General features: G+C 45.3%; 1 protein-coding gene across 1 annotated transcript; it reads right to left on the bottom strand.

Annotated features, from left to right (window-relative positions):
* Positions 1 to 1,896: 1,896 nt before the first annotated feature.
* On the bottom strand, positions 1,897 to 22,097 carry ZC3H12D (zinc finger CCCH-type containing 12D). Its single transcript, XM_005487606.3, has 6 exons — positions 18,167 to 22,097; positions 13,858 to 14,297; positions 9,095 to 9,234; positions 7,885 to 8,119; positions 7,153 to 7,259; positions 1,897 to 6,487 (listed from the first exon to the last, which is right to left on the bottom strand). Exons 2-6 carry the CDS (start codon positions 14,226 to 14,228, stop codon positions 5,475 to 5,477), a joined length of 1,866 nt encoding a protein of 621 aa, XP_005487663.2. The 5' UTR covers positions 14,229 to 14,297; positions 18,167 to 22,097; the 3' UTR covers positions 1,897 to 5,474.
* Positions 22,098 to 24,108: the final 2,011 nt, after the last annotated feature.

The following is a 24,108-nucleotide window of genomic DNA, read 5'->3' as shown; positions in this document are numbered from 1 at the left end:
TTTATTTTACTTCCATTTAAATTGGTATTCACTTCTTTTCACCTTCTGTAAGGTTTAAATATGACCTAGGAAAGATGCTCTAAAGATTTAAAGATCTTCCATCTGCTTCTTTAAGTGGAGCCAGGTCTCCAAATCTACCACATGTCATATATTACGTTATGAACAAAAGGATATGCAGATGCTGAAGTTCTCAGAGAATGTTTCCCTGCTGGAAATAACATTTTTACAAGCTTCTGTATTCACTTCAGCCTCTTCCTAACAGGACCTCCTGTGGAGAGAACTCAGTATTTCTCATTCTGATGATGTTTTTGAATAACACTTATAATTGTCTGCCAATGGTTGTGTATATTTTGGCAATAACAAATCTGCTTGTCTACTAAATTTTCCTTAGCTCCACTTTTGGAGCTGTGGGGGGTGGACTGCAACTTTGCCAGGGCATCATGGCACTCCTTAGGATTTAGATTTCCCTATAGCTGGAGAATGTGGGGTTATTTAATGAAGTGCATTTTGCTGTTTACCAGTTCAAGTGGTAAAAGCCATCACAATTCCTCTGGGCTTCTCCTGCTGCCCCCTTGGCAAGCCTTGGCTGTTCTTCAGTCCTTGTAGGCAGTTCTGGTCTCTGCACAGCTCTCCTCCTGACCATGCCAGGAGAACTTTAATTCCTGCAGTAAAACAAAGTCTAATCTGGAAATAAAATCACCAGATGGTGAAGTTATCTTTGTCCTGACTTTGTGTTCAGTGTTGTAGCTCATTTGGTTACTACAGCTGATGCTGCTTCTTATTTAGCACTTTTCTCAGTTGTTTGGAGTCTCTGCAGGTATTAAATTACAGATTCTAAATTCAGCAAGCTGAGAGCCACAGGAGAGCTGGGCCTGCTTTGCTCAGTCTTGCAAGTGTGCAGTTGGATGGCAGTCACCTTTTTCAGCCTTACTTTGCACAGCAGGGCCGTTCCAATGTTCATCCTACCATGTGTGACATTCAGTACTTGCTTCTTCAAGCTCTACTATTCATTAATTGTATTTAATATCTTTTTTGTTCTTTTCCTGAGAAAATCTACTTGTTTGTCCAGTGTGGCATTTTTTTTTATGCCACCCATATTTTGCTGCCTGCTCCTAGTTTATCTTTTTCTTCTGCCATCAAGTGCTAATGCCCATTTGTCTTCTGTATGGAACCAGCAGTGTTAGTAATTCCCTTCCATGCCCAAACTAGGGAATTGTAGGTGCAATGGAAGTCCTGAGCCCAACAAGGATGGGAGAAGAAAGGGAAGATGAGGAAACAGTTTGACTCAGGGAAAGAGGAGGAGCTGTGAGTGTGGTTAGGGTGAACAATCCTGATGCCACCATTCATGCACATCATCCAGTTTCCTGACTGCACTGCCAGCCCTGCCAGCCCTGAGGGGTTGTCCTGGCTCTGTGGCTCATCTCTCACATGGGCTGTGTTCTCTCCCTGCTCTGCTCCACTGCCGTGTCCTTTGGGCTGCATTTGCAAAGTCAGCACATCAGCACATCTCACTGAAGAGCTCCTCTGAGCCTGCTGCAAGACTTCAAGGCAGTGAGCCCAGCTGGGGGTGGAGAAGGGATGTGGCTAAAATACTATTAAAAAATCCCTTTGCTATCAATTGCAAGCCACAGCACTTTCTCAATAATGCTAATGGTGCTGTAGTATTAAACTCTTCTCAAGGGTTCAAAGCATCCTAGTCCCCCCAGTGCATGGGAGATAGATCCTACAGCAGTCTTGTGTATCCATGAGTGAGTGCAAGAGTTTGTCACACTTGGTGAAGTACAGGCCTTGTTCCTCCCAACATTTCTTAAGGCAGAGAGAAGTCATGTTCTATTTAATTTTTTGTGATTAGTTCAAATATTTACTTATAAATTGTGCCAGTTTTTGTGGGAACTGAGTTAAAATATTACCAAGATTTCTCAGAATAATTGGCAAATACAAGTATTTGATACCAAGCAAGATTATCAGCTTTATAGACTGTTCATGGCATTAATTCTTATGGTACCTCAGCTCACCACATGAGTAGGCTTGTCACCCATGTTCTGTGAAGGAGTGAGTTCTGTATTTTAGCAGAGATGGTGGGAGGTGTGTTGGGGTGCCCAGGACTGCAAAGAGCACCCTCCTTCCTTCCCCCTTCTTATGCTGAGGAGCTATTGCAGGGCTGACCCAAGATTTCTCAGTGAAATATTTGTGTTTAGTTTCCCTAGCCCCTTGCAAGGGAGGGTGTCTCTGGCTTTCTGCCTTTTTGGGGAAGGGCTGAGTGTAGAGAAAGTAAAAGGATTTTTTTCTCTGGCTTTTTTTTTTTTTGGCTTTTTTTTTCCTGACTTTTTTTCTTGAAACAAACTTGGCAGCTCTGCAAGTCTCCCTTGGGAAAGCAGCCCATCTCCCGGAAGATTGCTCTCAGCGCTTCCAGCTTCTTCTAAAAGAGCCTTGACAACCAAAAAGCAAAGAACATCAAGGGCTTTCTGAGCCTGTTAAGATTTATGGGCTCATTTGCAACTTGGCAGCGAGAGCTGGCCTCAAATGCATCTCAGCAGAGACACCAAATAGCAACAGCCTCTCAAATGCCCTGTGTCCAAGAGCCGCCGCCTCCCTTCTGTTCTCAGCCCTTTCCCTGCTCCAGGGCCCGACAAAGGCAGACAGCAATCCCTGCTCTGGAAAGTGCCAAAGGCCCTGCAGCAGGAGCTCCTGAGCCCCATGTGCTCGTGCTGTGGTGGAACAGGGAAGCACTCCCTGCTTTCTGTGGGCTCCCGGCCAGCAGCAGAGCTCCTCAGGCAGTGACACAGCGCTGCTGCTGAGCTGCCCTTCCGACAAAATCCCCATGAGAAACAACACTCTGGTGAGCACAAGAGCCAAGAGAAATCAAGTTCTGTTTAGCACCAAGGTCTGATTTATTTGCTCAGACACTTTCTCAGCAGAGCACACATTCTATGTATTTTACAAAAAGATTCTCAGTAAATATGACAGAAATTAAAAGGAAAAAAATTAAACATTGAGAGGGCTTTGAACAACCACCAAATTCCTGTGCATCCTCAAAGGAAAAGGAGAAAAGTTCATGCACATCTCCAGCAAGCCAAGGGCACCATGTAAAGGCAGTGTGCCAATTTTCCCATGGATTTTTAAGTGCTTTGTGTATTGAAATATGTAATGTGCATGCCAGACATGGAAATTGATGTTGACATGCACAGTTACATCCTGCTCCATTGCTGTGTGTGTGTTTTCTGGATGCTGCCATTTGGAACTTGCTCTGTTTGGGTGGAAGGTATTTTTCCACTTGGCATCACATTTTGTCTCTAGTATTTTTTGAGGTATGTCACAGAGAATTTATTCCATAGTTTTGTTTTAACTTCTGGTTTGTTAGAACTTCTAATCCTTATGTAATATGTAGTGGATAAATTTGTAAGCCATTCCAATAATGCATAGGAGATATGGAAAATACAGTCATGTTCTATGAATATAAGTTGCACCTCCAAAATCCAAATTGCTGTTTCTTGGAGCCAACCATAGGGGCATAAGAAATTAAATAGACACAGTATATTTATTTTCTGCAGATTCTTCAAAGATCATAATAAAAAAAAACACCAAAAAACCAAAAGCTGGTGGTGGTTTCCAGAGGCAAACAGGTCAAACTATCACAGCTTTCAAAAAATTCATCATGTGCTAATGTCACTAAGGGTAAATTACTGCTACCTTTGCAGAAGCAACAGAATTCCAGCTTCTCATTGAGGACTGTGTTTAATTCCTGCCTGGAACTAATAACCTGTACTCACTTCAGAGAAATGAGATACTGTAGGGTCAGAGAGCTTGAAAATCCCACCTGAATGTTGAAGCAAGAGTTCTAAGATGACTGGGACTGCAGGAAAAAAGAAAACAAAACCAAAAACTAAACAAAATAACAACAAAAAAACCCACCACGTAAGTAAAATCCAGAAAATGAAGACATTATTTAGGACAAAGTGTTAAAGATGTTACAGAACACATTTTATAATGTGTTAAAACATTTTTAAAACATGTCATACTGACATACTTAAACTTTGGTATAATGCCAAAAAGCCTCCAGGATCAACCTTGCTAATTGAACTGAACCTGAAGCATTTGGTGGAATAATGCAGAGATTAGCAGCTTTACAGCTTACTGGAAATCAAACATGTCCTAACAGAACATGGTTTACTGTATAATTGCATTTTGGGGCCACGTTTGGTAATTGTGAGTTAAGTCAACAATAGATTTCTTGTTCAGTGCAGGAGACACTTGTGCAGGAGACACTTTCAAGCTTTTTTTATTTTTTTTTCTCTTTAGCATCATCTGGACTTCTGGATTTTTTTAATTACCAGCCCCAAGCCCTCAGTCCACACCAGGACTTACATTGAAGATGACTTCCCTGATTTTATTTATGCTCTGTGTGTCCCTTTTCTGAGAAATGTACCTGTGTCTTCCTTCAGGTGCTCTGGTGCACCTCCAGCCCCTCTGCTGGGGTTCTGTGTGCTCTCAGCATGGCTTTAGAAGCACGAGATGTAGCTCTGAAAGCCTCCTGGCAGCGGGCTGGGCTTGGATCAAGTGATGACAGGGACCCAGAGCTGCCTTCCAACAGGGAGCACAGCCCTGTGCTAGGGAACAGGCCAAATCACCTTCTGTGCTGGCTGAGCAAGCACAGTTCTTTTACAGAAGTTGAACCATAGGTTGGACTCTAAAATCACATCTAGTGTTTCAGGGTGTTAATGAAAATCTGTGCCATCCTCAACCCAGGCCCCAGTGAGGTTCAAGTGCTGGCAGCCCAGTAACCCTGAGCCCTCCTGTTCTCTTTCAGGGGAGGTGGAATGCAATCCCATTGCTGTGGGTGGCAGCCTTTGCCTTGACTTGATGCCTGTATTTGTATTCCTGGAGCAGCTGTAATCCTTGCCATAACACCCTCTAAAACAGTTAGTTAAGACTCAGATAAGCCTCAGTTAGTTAAGCCTCAGCATCTTCTTGCCCTGGGATTTGTGCTGGTTGGGAATGGTTTGCTCTGGAGGTTTCACAAATTTCTGCGTCTTTCAATCAATAAAGTCCAGCAGGCAATATCATAGAATCACAGAAGTGTTTTACTTGGAAGGGACATAAAAGATCATGCAGTTCCAACATCCCTGCTGCCATGGGCAGGGACACCTTTCACCTTTCACCAGACCAGACTGTTCAGAGCCCCATCCAACCTGGCCTTAAACACTTCCAGGCATGGGGCATCCACAACTTCTCTGGGCAACCTGTTCTAGTGTCTCACCACCCACTCAATTAAGGATTTCATCCTCAAATCTGATATAAACCTACCCCATCTCAGTTTGAAGCCATCCCCCTGTGTGCTGTCACTGGAGTTCCTGATTAAGAGTCCCTCTCTGGCTTCCTTGTAGGATCTCTTCAGATGCTGGAAGGTTTCTATGAGGTCTCCATGCAAACTTGTCTGCTCCAGGCTGAACAGCCTCAGCTTCCCGAGCCTGTCTTCACAGGGGAGGTGGTCCAGTGCCCTTATCCTGGATACTGGGGTACAAAGTCACCACCTGGCTCATCCCAGTGTACGGATAAGGGGAGCACAGCTCCCTGTGTATGTTTATTTGCTGGGCAGAGGGTGGATTTGCAGCTGGGGTGTGCCAGTAGTCCCTGTAAGCGGCACTGGGGTAGGCATGGGCGTTCTGGAATAATCCCGTTCCGTCGCTGGGCTCCAGCTGGGCTGGCTGCCCCGGGGGCTGGCCGGGCACACAGCGCTGCTGGAGCTGGGCATGAGGATGGGGCTGAGCATGGGGATGGGGATGGGGCTCGCCGTACGGGGGCAGCCGGGCAGGGCACAGAGCCGGGCACTGCCGCAGCAGAGGCTGCTGGCTCTCCAGGGCCTGTTCGTGCTGAGCACCGCGAGGGAAGCAGCGGCTCCCGTGTCCTCCGGGCACACCCGGGCGCTCCCGAGCCCAGCCGCGCTCCGAGCACATCCCGCCGGGCACGGCCGGGAGCGCTCCTCTCTGGAAAGGGCACCCGGGAGAGCCGGGGCGCTCCAAGCCCCGAGGGGGATGAAGTGAGAGCAGCTTGTGCCTGAGGTCGGAGCAGGGCTGGGGGCTGTCCGTGACGCCCCTGTCCCGAGAGGTGCACCGGGACCAGCTGCAGCCGTAGGTGTCCTCACGGATGGACACCGCTGACATCTTCTCCAGCAGCGGCTCTGGCTGCGGCAGGCGCGGGTCCCTCCGCAGGTCAGAGCCGGCGCTGCCGGGCCAGGCACGGAATGTCTGCTCCGAGCAGCCGCCCTGGGACCGGCCTGGGCAGCGGGAGGGCCCCGAGCAGCCTCGGGCTTCCCGCAGAGTTTCTGTGCAGGCGTGGCACGGGGAGCACTGACACCTCTCCTCCTCCTTACCCTGGGGTAACGGGACCTTTGTTTTGGCCCTGAGCTCATCAGCAACCGAAAGCTGAGCTTGATGTTGTCTCTCTGGATGGTAAAATTTGCATTTGTTGCCATAGGTGCATTTTTTACCTGAAAGGATTAAAACAAATCAGGCAGGAAGCTGTCACTAGAACCAACAACAATTAATGTACACATCGCCTCTCCCCAGCACTGAGTGTGACAAACACAGAAAAAGAGGAAGTACTATTTTCAAACTCAGTACTGTTGACTCCAGATTTAAATATTGCTGATATTAATAGCAGCGTGAAGCAGCAGTGAAAGGAAGTCTTAGCTATTTTGGAAGTGTCTGATATTCATGTTTCAGTTCCTGCACTCAGTGGGCTGGGAGGCCTGCTGCTGCAAAACGTGGCTTTAAAAAATGGCATAGGCATTTACCTCTGAGAAACCTGCAGGTTGCTGGGGGGCTGTCGGGAGGGGAGAGAGGGAAAATGTTTGGATGGCCATTCCCAAGTGCTGCAGCAGAATCCACTCCACCAGGTGAGAAGTGTGTGTGGGCAGGACAGCCAGCACAGCCACAGCGCCCGTGGGTGCTGTGTGCAGGCAGGGATGGAGGGGCCACAAACATCTGCTGCCTTTGCTGAGGCTGCAGCCACTCAAGCAGGAGGGAAAAAAGCATCACACACCTTGGAGCAAGCCCAGCCCAAGTGCTCACCACACGGAGCAGGACAGCACGTGGCTGAGGGAGAGCGCTGCTGGGAAGCAGGGGGCACTTCACAGCATGGGGAGAAACCCACCATAAGGGCAAGGCTGCCATTTTTTCTCAGGAAGCACTGGCTTTTTGCTGAGGAAGTTACTTAAGGTGGGTCCGTGCCGGCCTAATGGATCGTCGGGAGGCATAAACCTGGAAAAGTAAAAGAAGCCATGGATGTGAGCACAGGTCTGTGCACACTGGATGTCTCAGTGAAGTGCATCTCCCCTGGACACCTCAGCTATTAAAAACTCAGGACAGAAGAGAGGTTAGTGTGGAGAGACTGAGGAGCACTCAGCCCAGCCTCGTGGGCATGGTGGAAGAATGAAAACCTTTTTTCAGCAGGGATGGTGAAGGGCCAGAGAGACCAGCTTCTTGTCTCTTCTAGCAAGCCATGACTGTAGAAATACAGGGAAAAGTCCTTTTTGGTCATGTAGGGGAATTAAAAATACTGCCAACCAACCTCCTCTCATGGATTTCATTCTGCTTCTTACAAGAAATAGAAATGAAAAGATACCAGCCCTTGGTTCAACATCACAAATTGGATTGGAAAGAAGCAAAGCTGGTCATTAATGCTGCCATTCAAAATTCTTAGAAGAGTGACATGGGAGGTTTTAAGACCAAAGCTGAGGGAGTAGGACACTGAAGAAACAAGATAAGAAAAGCTGCAGTAAATCCTTTCATAAAAAGGCTTATGCATTCTGCTATTGATGGGAGGTACTCCGATGCTGGCCCATAATGTTTAAATTCCAGGTTCTATAACACCATCATCCCCTACCTGTTACTGACAAAGGAGTACATGAGCAGTCGCTGCTCAATGAACCATTTCCACTCGGGGTTTTCATTCTGGAGGTCCCGGTAGTGGTCATTGGAAACAATGACTCCATCGCTCTCATAAGCGACTTTCACTATGTAGCGATCGTCGTAGCAAACCACCCGCTTGCCCTTCACCTTCCTGGAGGGGGTGTACACCAGGATGGATTGCTTCTCCAGCTCCTCAAGGATGTGCTGATCTGGTGGGGGATTGGCAGAAGTAGATGAGGGAAGTAAAAAAAATGAAAGAGGAACTAATTAATAAATTATGACCAGGTCTCAAACATCTGCTAGAAACCTACAACAATCTAAAGATATTTCAGCACTTTGAAAATTGCACCATGATTTTCCTAAATGGTGGTTATTTGACAACTTGAAAATTAGGTCATTTACAAAGAGGTTTTACTGAACCTGTAAATTCTGAGACATCCTTTTTTGATTTTTAAGCCTTATCTGTAAAAGAATGCCTTGAATTCTATGCCAGAGTCTGATACTGAATCCCTGCAGTGCCCTTTTTACCCTGCTCATAACCAGCCCTGATGTAAGCTTTGCATGGAGATAAAATGTGTGTGATAAAATACATAAATAAACTACTTCTGCTGCTGTTGAGAACACTCTGACCTCCTGCCATTCCTTCTTTGCAGGAAGGCAGATCTGCCTCATCTGCAGACACTAAGCTGCTGGCACAAACCTGGCTGATTTCCAGACCAAATATTTCCCCACAAACCGAGTCTCACTCCCCTCTGCAGATTTCTGCTGATGCATTTTCCTCTCCTGGAAGGGGAGGGAGCCCATGCACCCTCTGTGCTGGGTGGCAGGCTGACAGATAGCAGCCATGCAGTAATGAGCATCACTGTCTCCTGGCAGGCCTCAAAGGCTCCACAGACTCATTGCAAGCTGACAAACTCCTTCTTTAACTCAGCTTGGCAGCACCTTGTGCTTGTTAAGCAGAAGGTTTAAAGCAGTGTAACAAAGCCTTGTAAGCACTTTTAGCTGCCAGCCAGGAGCATGAATGGGGCAATGAATTAATGACTCATTCAAGTGAGGGAGGACTGGTACACAACTTGCACTGTGCTTGTCTTTACAGGAAAAACAACTGTACCGGGCTCTTCACAGCCCCTCTGTCTCCAAACTGCACCTGATGGCTGCCAAATTCCACCAGGATGGTGACCTACCTGCAATGGGGCTGTCTTGTCGAGGGGGTTCCTTCCTCCAGAGTGGGACAAAAACCTTGATGTCAGTGTGCCCCCTCTCTCGAAACCAATCGACCGCCAGCTGGATGCCCCAGCAGGAGAACACCTCCTTGTTTCCATGACTGTAAAGAAAGAGAGAGGATGATGAGGCAAAGCTTTCATGAAGCTTAGAGTTCTCTTGAACTGAGCCAGTAATGAAAAGGCAAAATAAATAGCTTTTGTGTCATTCACCAGTTTCCAAGAAAACAACTGGCAGGGTGTCCTGGTGGGACAGATCCAAATAGCTCCTCCAGCAGAGCCAAAGATTTATCTGAAACAGTTTGGATACTTAAAAACAGAGGTATCCTATCCCCCATTTCTGTGATCCAAGCCTATTCCTTCCATCTCTATCTGGATGGACTTAAGTTCTAAAGTACCAACAAGAACTTAGGCCTTGTAAAACCCTTCACATGCCTTGTCTGAAAAAGGTTTGAGGGGTGAGAGTTTCTTCCTGCACAAGCAGAAACCTGTGAGGCTCCTGTGAGAAACAAAATGTGGGAATTTTCTTCTGTGGTAACAGGGCTATTGGAGATTTTAATGGCTGAAGGTGTGATCACAGGGCACTCCACTGGTGATCTTTTTTGGAAACATGAGACAAAATAAGGGGAAAGAAAAAAGGAGAAAGATAGGAAATACAGAGAACCAAAAAAGAGACAAGACATCAGTGGAGATAGCCACAGGCACCTCAGGCCCACTTTTATCTTTCTCTAGTTGTTGGATATTTTCTTCATTGCACAGAGAGGTAGGAAAGCCCTAAGACAAGTGTTCTAGAAGTGCCAGCAAGGTGGGTTCTGAAGAATTCAGACAGAAAATAACCTCAAGGAAAACAGCTGGGGGTGACATCCTTCTAAATGTGCCTAAGCCTGCCTTGAAAGCTCCTACTGCTTGACATTCACTTATCTAAAATTTGACTGCAGCACAGTGTATGTGTAAAGGAAGGTAGTTTGTTAACCACCTCTGCACAAGGAAATTAAAATTTTAAAATTGGTTAATTTAATTAATTTAAATTAATTTAATTTAAATTTGTACCCAAAGTCCTAAGTGGATAAATGCCTTCACAGTATCTGCAGAATGCTCATCCTCGTACTTTGACTTTTCTGCATATCTGCCAGTCTCACTCAGGCTTTCCCTTCTGCAGAGGCCCTTGGGAATGACTCCCTGCTCCACCCACCTGCACTGGCAGACCAGTCAAGGGTGATGCCACAGTCTTAAATGAGTCTCCCACCACCCTCCCAGGGACTCATCTCTAGGATCTGTTTACACCAGCCTCATAATCAAGGCTGATTTTACACCCAATAAAAGTTTCTGTCCTGAAATGGTGACCACAGATGAAAATAACACAATTTGTAGGAAGAAACCTGGCTGCCTATCAAGAGCTACCAAGGCAATAGGAAGTCATTCAAAACCCTTAGCAATAATAAATGGTCTGAGGTGCTTGACACATCTAATCTCCATTTTAGAGCAGTGTTTTGTTTGGTTTTAAAGGATGGGATCCTTCCAGGATATTAATAACATCATCTGGACTGCTGAATTGGAAGTTTGAGTGACTTTTTCAGATAACTGCCTGTAAAAGGCAGTTCAGGTACATCTTTGATGCCATGACTCAAACAAAGTTCAGCAACATTTTTCTTAATTATTGGCTACTTGTATGTATAATCCCTTTTTCAGATAACTGCCTGTAAAAGGCAGTCCAGGTACATCTTTGATGCCATGACTCAAACAAAGTTCAGCAACATTTTTCTTAATTATTGGCTACTTGTATGTATAATCCCGTGCAGAAAATGAAGTACTCAAGCACAAGTGGGTCAGCCAAAAGGCCGAGTGGAGCAAGGAAAGTGAGGAACCTGGAACTTGTCATTATCAGCTGATGCAGCTGCTGCCACACTGCTGCAGCCAGAGCTGTGGCTGAACCCCCTGAACCAGTCTGTGCCCGTGTGGGAGCTGCAGGTCCCCACGGAACACCAGGGACTGCTGTGCAATGGAGCAGAGCCCTCAGAGCTTCCAATCCTCCCTCTGTGGCACACACTGGCTCCTGCCAGTCACCTTTCCCACAAAACCCCGGAGTCCATGGGCCATAACCCGTCCATGATCTGTCATAGCTCAGTCTCATCTCTGCCTCTTGCCAGCAACAGGGTACACTGCACAGGGTCACAGACCTGCAGGGCCCATCTCTCAGAAAATGGAGCAGCAGTTTGGCATCTCTGTGACTCCAGCAGTTAATCCATCATTAGCATTCTTTTAAAATTGTGCCATTCCAGCTCCCTGGGAGGTAGTTTAGGCAAACCAACTCCTTTTGAAAACTGCAAATGGCCCAATCTTCTTGTGATCATGACACAATATCAGCCAAAGCTTTGTCAGAAAGGCCTAGGAGCAGGCCTCTGTGGCTACCACAGCTTTAAAACTAGGTGTAAGTGCAAGCACTAGGGGAGACAGCAGTGTGCAGTGAATATGGTTATGACACTTCCCTTTTTCTATTTATACAACTCCATTTATTTTTTCCACCAGCCTTGCTCAACTTCCCATGGGTAGGCTGGCAGGAGGCAAAATTTCTCATTACACCTGATGGAAACACCAAATGTACTGAGATGTCTGATGAATGAGACTGGCTGAAGGCAAGGTCATTTTCCATTCAGCTTCTCTGGGTAGGCTGACTGATGGCTGGAGACTGCCCAGCCAGTTGCTTTATTACCCTGGGGCATATTCCTCCTTTTCAAAACCTTGTGTTCTTCAGTGGGCCCTCAATATTAATTCCACAATGCTCCAGAAACAGCAACCCTAAGATATAAATGTAAATGCTTGAGATATCCTTCTCCACACAGACAACTGCCCATTGAAGCTCTAACTTCTCTATTGTTTCATTCTTGAATTGCTGCTTCTGCTGCACTTTTATGGTTGCTGGTATTGATGATAACGGAGTTTTCCCCAGCAAGGGAACCTAACATCCCATTCCCCTGACATCTGCAAACAGTCCCTCTCTGTCAGTCAGCAGCAAACCAGAAAAATTAAAGCAAGGATGCTGAAAGCACTGACCAGGCCTACCCCATTGGCCAAAGCAAGTGTCATTCAGCACCACTTTGAAAGGCACCCAGGAGAGGAAAGCAGCTGCTCCCTTTCAGTACCAGCTGAACTGACAAGCTCAATAGTCTCCTCCACCATCCACAGACTCATTATCAAGGCAGAGTTTGGGATGTCTGAGAAGAGCTGTAAAACCTTTGCCTTTCTGAAACTTAAAGCTGCTGTGCCTGGAGAGCAGAGAACAGAGCCCAGGGCCCACCATGGGTAATACTGACCCTGGCACAGTGACAGGGCGGGTGATGAGCCCAGCCACACTGCCTGAGGGCTCAGCTCTTTTGCAGAGAGGCAAGAAAGACACCTTGAGGAGGGGCTTGGGTGAAGAGGCAGAGCAGGGCAGGAGATCCTAACACCTGGCTACCAAGCTCATGGCCCAGTCAAGGCCAAACAAATTTGGGCCCAGTCAAGGCCAAACAAATTTGGGCCCAGTCAAGGCCAAACAAATTTGCTCTGTTGTGTCTTTCCCACTCCTCGTGAGCTGCCTTGAGCAGGGAACCTCTTGGCTTTGTCTGGGATTTCTCCCTTCACCCACAAGATGGCATAATTTGCTAGTCTCCGGTTTCTCTGGATGTGTTTGGCCACTTTTCGCTCCAGCCAGAGGGGATTTGGTCTCATCTCATCTCACAGAATGGCCAACAGAAGGAGGAAGCCTTCTTTAGCCCTGTCCCAGCCTGCAGGGATGGGCTTGGCCCTGCTGAGTGGACAGGGAAGTTAATAGAGAAAACAGATGGATAGCCAGTGCATCCTGGGCTCTTGGCTCTGTATTGCTTGGATAAACAGAGGCCAACTCACTGCTGCCTTGGGACATCCCATCCATCCACAGGGACATGCCAGGCTCCCCACCTCTAAGAGCACTTTGACAGCACCAGGGCTGTGCTCAGGAAATGTAGTTGGCCAGCAGGGGTTGATGAGACATTTCCCAGAAACTGACGGAGGAGGAAATGAATCTATTCAATACAAGACAACTATCAATGCCCTGATATTTACCTGAAACAGAAGCCAAATAGAAATCCAACAAAAAAAAAAATAACATTTTAACAAATTTTTTAACATTTTAACATATTTTAACAAATAAAAAAATTATTTTAACAAAAAAAATTATTCCAACAGGCTGGAAATGTTCCCAGCTTGTATAATTTTTGTTGGTTTTCCATTTGGCTTCCATTTACTTTTGGAGTTTACTTGCAGGACAAAGCAGTAAAACTGTGATAATTTTAGAAACCACAGCCACCTGACTTTATTTCCCTCTCTTTAGATTAGTTGGGTGGTCTGTCTATCTGTTCATCAGATTTTGCCTGGAAACATCTCAGGTTTAGAAATCCTAGGTGCCCATTTGGAAAGGGAGTTTTAATTTACTGGTGAGCTCCAAGGGGGAGACACTGCCAGAACCAGTGGGCAGAGGCTGCCTCAGGTCAGAATGCAGAGCCAGCCAGTGTTTGCATGTGATGTGCATGTCCATGGGCATCCAGACAGCAGGTCCTTAAAAGGTGTGCATCAGCCAAAGAACAGGAACAAGCAATAGTTCATACATCAAATGCATCAATGCACCTCTTACCTGAAGGAAAAACACACTTCAAGCCATCAGTTTTAAAAGCTTCAGAGGAAGCGAGGTGCCTTTCAGGAAATGAGCTTACCTCATGGCAACATTGCTGCCATCGATCACAATGGGCCTCAGGGAGTCAGAAGAATCACTTTCATCTTCTCCAGGCCACTTCAGCCCCGGGGAGGTGCTGCACGACCCACGGGCTACCAGCTTCAGCTGGGAAGGCTGAGCCTGGTCCTCCAGAGCCTGAGGTTTGCTCCCCATCCGAATCAGCTCCTTCAGCACATCATCCTCCAGCGCCTCTTGGCCCAGGTTCTCCAGCACTTTGCAGATGTCCTGCTTACCATAGCCCAGCTTGCAGAAAAAATCCATCTTACTCTGGTGCACTTCCACCCCGGCTGCAGAAACTTTTCTGGAGTGTGGTGGTGCTGCTTTGCTGGAAATTGAACCGGCCAGTGCCATTTTTGCAAGTATTTATGCTCCTTTAAGTCTGATGATCCTGTCTTCCCAGCCGTGTCCCACAGGCATCAGCTTCAGGGAGGGAAAGATTAGCAACAACAAAACACAAGCATTAAGGAGGAACATGCAATCATCTCAATCCTTTACCTAGAGCACAGCAGAGACCAGCAGATTAGCTGTGCTCTCTCTGAGGAGACTGCCCAGCCTTCTCTCAGCGTTAAAGCAGTTTCTGCTCCGCTCTTAACTATAAAAGCAGCAGAGTGTCCCATGCGATGTTCGTCACCCTCCCAGCATTGTGTCAGACAGGTGTCACTTGACTGGCGAGCGGTGCCAGGCTGCTGTGCGCAGACAGGCTGCATGCGTGAGTTGGTTCTTCAGACTTATCTCACAGGAAATGACACAAAGGGGATTTTCAATCTGCTCTGTGGTTTCTCAGCCCCAGAGAAATATCTGTCAAGTTTTACTGGATGGGCTCAGATGCCATAGCAACTTAACAAGCATAGCAAATTTTATCCAGTGATTTAAGGAAACATGCTGTTTGTAAAGTACGTGGAAACAGATTTTTTTTTTAATAGTTTCCTCTTTTCTACTGTGTGTCTGTGTGTATACAGACATAAATTCTGAAATTCTGTCATTCATCAGTTCTAATGATGCCTGACTACTCTTTCCTGTTGTTTGCTATTTTGGTGAGGGCTTTTATTTTCAGAGAAGCTGATTGTTTTTTTGAAAGCTGTCAGGACAGTGCCTTGAAGCAGGTGATCCAGAAAGCGGTTTCAATTTCACTTACATCTATCGTCAAAGTAATTCAGAAATAAGTGTGCAAAAGTAGCAAAAAAGCAACTTTATATTCTCCAGAACTGCACCACGTAAATTTCTGGTCTACCCTGTGAATAAAGGTGATGGGCAGCACAGTCAGGGGTACCCTGAGCAGCCCAAGCCCAACAAGGAGAGCATACACAGTGACCACTCATCTGTCAAGCCAAACACCTTCAGTCTCTGTTGGCTTGCTTGCACTGAAGCATCTCTTGTCACATCACTGAAATTATTGGTGCTACCTGGTTAAAAGCTGTGGCTGGTTCTTCTACCCACACAAGGGATATGAGGGTGGCCCCCTTCCCTTTGCTGGCTGCAGTCAGATGCAGATTTAACTGACCAAACAACACCTCTGTGCTGAGCCCAGAGCCAGAGCCACATCCCACCCTCCAGCTCCCCTTCCCAGCCTGCCATTCCCTGCCCAGCAGTGCCCACCCCAGGAGCCAGAGGCTGGCACCATGTGGAAGAAGGCATGGAGGTACTGGAACAAGCAGTGGGAGAGGATTCAGAGTGAAGCTCCTCCCCAAGGCATAAGAGCATTCTCAGGCTGTGGGGAAGAAATCCACACTGGGTTCAGTTAATTTAAAACTGATTAGTTCAGCAGGAAAACATGGTAATTAGTTATAACTTCACCTGGTGAAACTTTGATTTTTACTTTTCTATGTAGCTTTATAAATTTCAGGTACTCTCTGGAAGAAATCTGGCCCTCGGTTAAAAATGACAAACAGCATCAATAAAATAAAACATACTTTAAATATGTCATAACTGTAAGGGGAAAACAGTTACCATGTGTATTTTTCCATCTAAACTAAAACATTGCTTACTTTAGTCAGTGACTGTTTTCCTCACAATGAACTCTGTAACATTTTTCACATCTAATCCTTGATTTTAATTCATGGACTACAGATGAAAATTAAAATGCTTTTTCATTATTGAAATGTTTTCTCATCTTTGGAACAGCTACCGTCTGAGCTGAAATACACTGATGTAACAAAATAAAACAGAAGCAGTCACATCTGGGCTAGCACCACAGTAAAACCTGCTTCCAGGTATGCAATTAGTGGCTCCAAACACTTAAAGTTTGGAGTGTGTTACTTAAAGTGTGCTACTTCATTTTTTTAAATGCCTAGACTTTTAAAACCATATTATTGATAATTAATAATAAATATTAATAATATTATTAATTAATTAATAATAAATATTAATAATAAATAATATTGATAATTCCCCAATTATCATATTATTGATAATTAAAACTTTTCTTACTATATCTTCAGGTTGAAAAGATTTACCACATATTTTAATTGCCATTACTATTATTTTCAAACCTGTACTTCTGTCTACTCTGATGCTTTTTCTTTTTTTCTTCTTTTTTTTTTTTCTTTTTTTTCCCCCCTTTATCTTTTACTATCAGAACAATTTCCCATGATAGCACCACATTGTGTTGCATGGGTGTTTTTCCCTGGATTTCACCTGAAATTAGGTTGGATTCAATCCTTTAGAATTTTACCAGCTGCAGAGGGGGCAGGGGCCACATCCACCCTGCAGCCTCCAGCACACACGAGCAGGTACTGGATGGAAGTTGTTCACCACAACACTTTCCCGGCTCCATCCCAGGCAGCAGCAAGCCCGTGGTCCATGTCTGCACACTCTCCTTCTTTTTGCAAGGCTTGGTCCCTCTGTGCCAGCAGTGAATCCCCTTGGCCTGGGGAGCTTGGGAAGCGCTGAGCTCTGGATGCTGCCTGGCCTTGATGAGCTGCAGCATCAGCCATCACCAGCAGCGTGGCAATTCTGCAGAGTTAACCACTGGATTTGTGCTGCAGTGTGGCCAAACATCATAAATGGGTGATACAGGCACTGCAGGGTTTTCACCACAGAGAGAATAATTTGGAAAAACAGATGGAAGCCTTGGTCACAGAAAACACTGAGGTCACCCTTCTCAAGGGGGAATTAAAGGGCAATAAAATCCCTGGCTTACACATTAGTAAACAGTCAGGAGTGTGCCCAACTCCAGCATGTCAGCTGGCTGCTTATAACCAGCATAACAACATGACAAGAAGAGAAATTGTGTATCACAGAGTCCAGCTTTTGCTATCACAAACAGGTTGTGAAATTCCATTTATAAACTTTATGACCTTCATCTGCAAACTGCCTAGATTTCCTCCTGCCACTTTTCTCCCTTCATCTCAGCTGATCCCACTGGAATCTGTTTTTGTTTTCACTCCACTGAAAGCCAAAGTCTTCTCATTTCATAGAATAATTTATCCACAGATAATGGTGTGCCCATCCTATGTTCTAGCTTAAAAAGCACTCTGTGTTGTTGTGACTCCTCTTACAGATAGACACACACAGAGAAGAAATGGCTTCAGTCAGATTTCCAAAATTCTATTTCAGTCTTAACATTTTAGAAGGTTAATATTTCAATGAGTACTTTTGACCAAAAAAATATCAAAAAACCTCCTATGTTTTTCTGCCTTTGGTATATTTGGACAGATTTTTAAGATTAGAAAATTATAATTGAGAACAGTTTTCCAAAGAAGTGGTGGTAACTACTACATCTTGAATGACTTTAAAGAATGATCTTTCCTTCCACCAGGTGTTCGCTCCTCTTCTGACCAGAGCAGCACCTCTGGCAGCCTCAGGGCACAGAAGCACAACCAAGGACCAGTTTGACTCCCAGGGCTCCTCAAAGCCCCTCAAAGGCCAGTTCTGCCCAAGCAGAGGCAGAGGGGATCAGCCTCAGACACACCTGGCACTGGTCAAGGCAGAACAGGATAAGGTGTCACATCTCTAAAGTCCATGTGCATGGCAAGCAGCACAGGGAGCACAGCTACAGCTCCCTGCCACCACAGGGCTGCCCCTCACACCCTGGGGCTGGACCACTTCACCCTCTGCCTCCTTCACCCCTGAGGACTGACTGCCCATTTGAGCCCTGCCATGTGGTGGGGCTGCTCTGCCTTCAGAACATTAAGAGTTTTTATTTTCACAAATGAAAGGTGCACATAACTCTTCACAGCAACACCAGACATTTGTTGTCTTGATGACTAAGAAAAGATTTGCCTTTTTCTTCCCCACCTTCCCCTGCTCCAGCTGTGCCCACAGGTAACCCCTCTTGCTCTGCACCTTACCTGGCAGCTGCTCTTTCTGTGGCCCACAAGTGCTGTCCCACCATCCTCCAGCCAGAAGCTGGACTAAGAGCAGTACCAGGCTCACAAGGAAGTCACCAGCTTGTATTTAGAGAGGTAAGGCTGATGTAACTGAGGCAAATAAGTGCAGTGGGCAGAACTCATTTTATAGGAAGGTTTTACTTCCTCATTTGGCGGGCCATGCTCTCATATTAACCATAGTTTGATAAACTTTCACTTCATTTTTCAAAAGGAAAAAAAAATAAAAGATGTTCCCAACATATCTCTGTTCTGAGTCACAGGCAAAAATTAGTCAGACTCACTCCAGCAGGGATGCAGAGCACTGGGCAGTGAGAACATTGCATATGAATTCCGGGTCAAGTGAAAAATTTTCCACCAGAGTTGCTGTACCAAGTTAGCACAGCCTCCTTCCCATGCATCTGGCAAATTCCTGACCTCCGGGGAAATGTAGAAAGAAATACTTTAAAAAACCCAACATTTTGCTTAGCACCTGATACTGCAAAGCCTCGTTCAAACATTTCCAAGCCTGAAGGAACCTGCTCTGGGACAATTCAATGAAATATCAAAATCCAAACAACCCCCTTTAGCCTGCTGGTGCCTCAGCTGAAAGTCTGCTTCAGAGATGCTCAGCCTGTCAGCGAAGTCTGACAGGCACTTCTTCATGGAAACCTGAGGTTTTCCTCTGCTTTTTCCTTACCTCACTGCAAAGAAATACACCCAAAATTCAATTTTAGGCAGCAAGAAGGGTTGGACACTCTAAGACGGGTCAACCTCTGGGACCTTTTGGATGCTTCAGACAGCTCTTGCATGTGCAGTGCCCTCTGCCCTGAGGGATGGCTGAGGTGCTGTGCTGTGCTGTGGAAGGAGAGAACCTCTGCCACTGTCAGGAGGCAACACACCAGAGCAGGGTTGACCTTTCCCAGTCAAAAATCCTCCACCTGCACACTTTGTGCGAGTAAGCAGGGTGGCCAAAGCCTTTGTAGTGGTATCCTGTTTAACCCAAAGAGAGTTTGCTGGTTGCTGCAAGCTTCACCCTCACTTTTTCCAGGTGATGGATACACTTTACATCACACCCAGACTCCTGGAAACTCTTTGGGAGCCAGGATGCCCTGCTGCTATGTAAAGCAGTGCCCAGGCAGTCACAGGAGAAAGGGACAGGACACGGCCTCCTCCACCCTACTTCTGGCACAACTCTTCCTCTGATCCACCAAGCTGGGCAGGTTAAGGCTACAGAAACAGGGAAGTGTTCCTAGAGCCACAGCTAAAGCCACATGTTAGCTCCCTGCTGCCCAGAACAGCTGTGAGAACAGAACAACCTTTGACTCCTCACTCCTTGGACTCAGAATCACAGAATGAACTAGGCTGGAAAAGACCTTTGAGATCATCAAGTCCAACCTAAACTCCAAACATCCCTGGAGAGGAGGGATCTTCTCTGCTCCATTTAAGCTTCCACAATTCCCCATGCCTCCTCACACGACCACCACGTAGCAGTGCCACTGGAAAGAAAATTATGCATTATTTATAACCCAGGCAGGCAGCAGTTTGGTTTAATCCCTACTTCTCAGTAAAATGAGGGTTTTACTACCCAAATAGGAACAAACTAGAGATTATAAAAAGAAAAGAGAAGCCAATTAGATTAAAGAAATCTCATTTCTATTGAAATGACCATGCCCATCTACTGTAAAAAACCATGAGCAAAAAAGACTTCAACATCATTCAAATTGTAGGCAGCCAGGAAGACTCTCAGCCAATTCCTGAAACCTGTTTACCCAGGTGATCACCAGCTACCAGAGAGCAGACCATGAGAAATAACTCAACTTTTCAGATGGCCTCACACCCTTTCACCCACCAGCACAGACACACGTTTGAGCACCAAAGGCTCTGGTTTTATAGACATTTCCTTTCTCTGCTGTGTTCCCTTGTGCTGACAAGCATGCTGAGTTTTCCCAGCACGGATTTATTGCGGCTCAAGGCTATTGTTATGTTCAAGAGGGAGAGCTGGAGAAGGAGAAGTTTTTGGAAGGGATCTCCCCACTAATGGATGTTTCAGTGCTGAGGACTGAGGATTTACTGGTTTGTGGAACAACCAGACCTTCACCAGACACAATCACGGCCAGTCTCAAAGTGGGGCAGCCTTGTTGCAGCAGCTCCTGGAGGCTACGGAGTTGACCAAGCACGACTTTGAGGAAGGCTCCCTGTGCAAAACCACTTTCCTGGTGGTGTTAAGACTCCTGCATGGAAAAACCACTCTCTTGAAACTGGTTCTGTGGAACACCTCAGGTGTTTTGGTCTACACACCTCAGTGAGGTATTTGCTTTGCTAAAGGAAACAGTCACTATTGCATCAGCACAAGAGAAATACATTATCACCCTCTTCCTCGTCTGAAAAGTTTACCTGCTGTGTACCAAACAAGCATGTGGCCACAGTAACACAGTGAAAATTCTTTAGCCCCTAACCAGCAGAACACAACACAGTCAGAATAAAGCAAGTGCTAAATCAAATGTAGGTCTATTGCCAGGAATATTTTTAATAATTTTTTTGTGGAACTAATATATTCTCCATCCTGCTTCAAGTGAGAGTATTTCCCTACTCCCTTCAGGAAGGTTCAGGTCAGACCCTCAAGCGAAGCTCTCTCTACAGTATAAGCTATGCTCCTGATTTTAATTACAGTTTTTTACTACTAGGTGAAATCTGGATGTTTTCTGCCAGTGAATTTCTTTCCCTGTTGGAGACACTGAAAATTCTGACTTGGAGACAGGTATTCACCCAAAAGCTACATCACTCACTTAGCAGGCCCTACTAGAGTACCAGCTCAGTTCCTGACAGGCAATCCTGTACTCACACTGGCAAAAAGCCACTATCTTTACAAGAGATATTTCTACATGCTTGCCAAAATGACCACCTTTCCTACTTCCCCAAAACTATGCCACTCTAGCAAGCACTCCGTCTGACCATAGAACAGAGAGAACAAAAAGCAGGAAAACCAATTCCAATAATGCAAACAATGGTAACTGTTTGGAAAATTGCAATCCCATCCATAATGTCTGATGTAGCAGGATCCCTACTTGGCTGGCCTAAAATATCTATTTTTCCTCTTTTTATATAACGAGATACTGCTATGACTCAAGTTGTTTTCCACTGGGTTCTTAAAATAAAAAAGTACCTTTTACAGAGTCAGAAAGTCCCAAAGAAGTTTCAAGTTCAAAACTTTACTGCCGTTCAGGTTAAGATTTCAGAAGGCTCTTGAAACTGCCTTTCAGCTTCAATGATTTATTGTAAGCTCGTAAGACCTACACCAACACACAGTTTGCTGGTGCCTTTTGACACAGCTGCCACATTTAACCAAGGTGATAGTGGCTTGCTCACTGAGAAAAAGCACATTCCATCAGTGGCCAGACCAAGCATTTTACACAAAAACACCACTCTGAAGCAGATATTTACATAAATCTGACAGTAATTTAACATTTTTCAAATTGCTTGCACCTCCTCTGTGTGCAACAGGTGACTGACAGAAAAGGAGAGACATTACCCATGCTCCAGGAAGATCACAAGCAAAACCTGTAATCCTGTTGCAAACAGCATACAAGTTTTACATGAAAAAAATCAGGCTACAGCAGGATGAGGTGGACAAAGACAACAGCAGCAACAGAATCAGAAATTGTTCTAAACTTTTTGGAAATTTTAAAATGCATGTCCAAAAAACTAATAGATGAGGGAAGTAGGGGAGAATTTGGTTTGGTTTGCTTGTGTGGTTGTTAGGGTTGGGTGTGGTTTTGACAAGTGGAAGGAAGCAGGCAGAGCTTTATGTGCAGAGAGTACAGGGGTACCAGGACCAGGTTTGGGTAACTCCCATCCTGCAATGCCAACCACTGGGATACAACATTTGTGCTACTTCCACTGACTTGTGTGATGTCCATGAGATCTCTGTTGCAACCTTCCCTCCTCCCACTTGCCTTTAGTGCTCTGCCACCAGTTCCTATTCATGACATGGTTTTGGCCAAGTCAACTCCAAGTCTTGGTCTCAAACTCAAGGGATCTACCAAGAACTAAGAAACTACAACATGTGACAGCAAAATAGTCACAAATTTACTCAAATCCGCAGAACAAAACAGTTTAATCTATATCACATTTTTAAGCTGTTGTAGGTAAAGGAATCCAATAGAAAACTCTGAGGAACTGGTTGTTAAGCCTTTAACCAGTGAACAAAGAGCTCTAAAGCATGAGGTGTTCCCCTTCAAACAAACATCAGCTAAGGCAAAGTGAAGAAGTTGATGCTTCTGCTACACTTTCAATGCTATTTTCAACATTACAGAAGAAGGTGGGTTTTTGGTTCTGTTTCTCAACTACCACAAGCACCGAAGGTCAATAGTGAAACTGAGGCTGGAGAAAGCATTGATGAAAATCAAATGACAGGGAAGTGACTTCTCATTAGATTAAAACAAGTCAACTCTTCAGCTCCCAGATAATAAAGTCCTGTCCACTCCAGCACCTCTGGCTGGACAGGCACAGCAGGAAATGTTTTTTGTGCTGTTCCCAGAAGAACCCCATGTACACAACCATAGTTTCCAACAAAGGAGGAATAAATCCCATCTAACCCAAGTGCTTTGCTGTCCATGTGCCAGGTGAACTGAGACCCCTCCTCCAGTGTCAGCAGACCAGCCTAGAAATGCAGCCCTAATATTAAGTACTTGCTCCCAAATTGGGAGCTTCTATACTTTTAATCTATACTTTTTAAATCACCTATTTTTTAAAATATATAATATTTTAAAATATATAATAATTTTAATATAATATTTAGTATCACCTTATTTTTTGAACAACCACCTTTGAAAGCTTCCTCCTAAAAAAATATAAACAGGTGAATTTACTAATCTGAAAATACTGTGCATTTTTAACAGCATCAAGGCATATTGAAAATCAGAAGCTTGAAACCTTGTGGATGAACTGATTTTTTAATCCTTAGTTCTGAAGACTTTTTGGCCAACAATGAAAATGAACTATTTACTTCCATATAATACTCATTTAAACTTTCAGTTCTTAAGCATTTACCTGCTGCAAAGAAAAGCCATTTCTGCTGCAGAAAAGTGAGCACATTCACCTGAAATAGGGTGTTTGTTTCTAAACATTGCTAAGTTCTGTATGTCCCACAGGTGGTTGAGGGCTAGCTGAAGCCTAGAATGGCTGCTGAAACTCTTTGTGATGTTAAGCCACAGCTCTCAAACAAGAGGACCTGTGATGTTCAACAAGAATCCAGCATTCCCTCCAGCTGGAAGCTTTAGCTTGTTCCTAGAACTGCCATTTCCTAAAGAAAGCAAGAACACAATTGCCTCACTAAGTCCACATCCCTGTCAAATCTGGCCAGTGCTTCTCCCAGGTTAAAAATGTTGTGTGGAGGACAGCAGGACTGACAGCACAGTATGACAGCACAACAACGGTATGACACCACAATCAATCCTTGTTTCTTTAACAGAGCAGGCCAAGAGCAGGAGGAGCTTGAGACAACCTACTGCCTCCACAGTACTACTCCACAGGCACCATCACCTGTCCTGGTACAGTTCCTTGGAGTCTTGTTATGCCCAGACAGAAGGCAGAAATTGTCTTGACAGGAACAGTGAGCAGTCCTCAGCCCCAGATTCCCCAGGACACTTCCAGGGACAGGCTTCCCTTTTACCTCTCCTCTGGGACAGAGGGCTCTCACTCAGACTCTGCAAGGACAGCGCCGGCCTCTGGAGGGTCTCAGGCAGTTACAAATGTCGTGCCAGGAGACAGCTGTGGAAGCCCTGGATTTCTAGTTTTATGCTTTGAAGGACACAAAAGTAAGAGATTCATCAAAAGGCAGCTTCTTAGCCAAGTACACTTTCTGTATTTGGTCAAGCCCACTTTAAGTCTTGGACTCAAGCTCAAGACTACAAAGAACTAAAGGA

Source organism: Zonotrichia albicollis, chromosome 3, assembly GCF_047830755.1.
Source record: "Zonotrichia albicollis isolate bZonAlb1 chromosome 3, bZonAlb1.hap1, whole genome shotgun sequence".
Lineage (NCBI taxonomy): Eukaryota > Metazoa > Chordata > Aves > Passeriformes > Passerellidae > Zonotrichia > Zonotrichia albicollis.
Note: the sequence above shows the minus strand (reverse complement) of the source record. Positions and strands in the feature narration are given on the sequence as shown.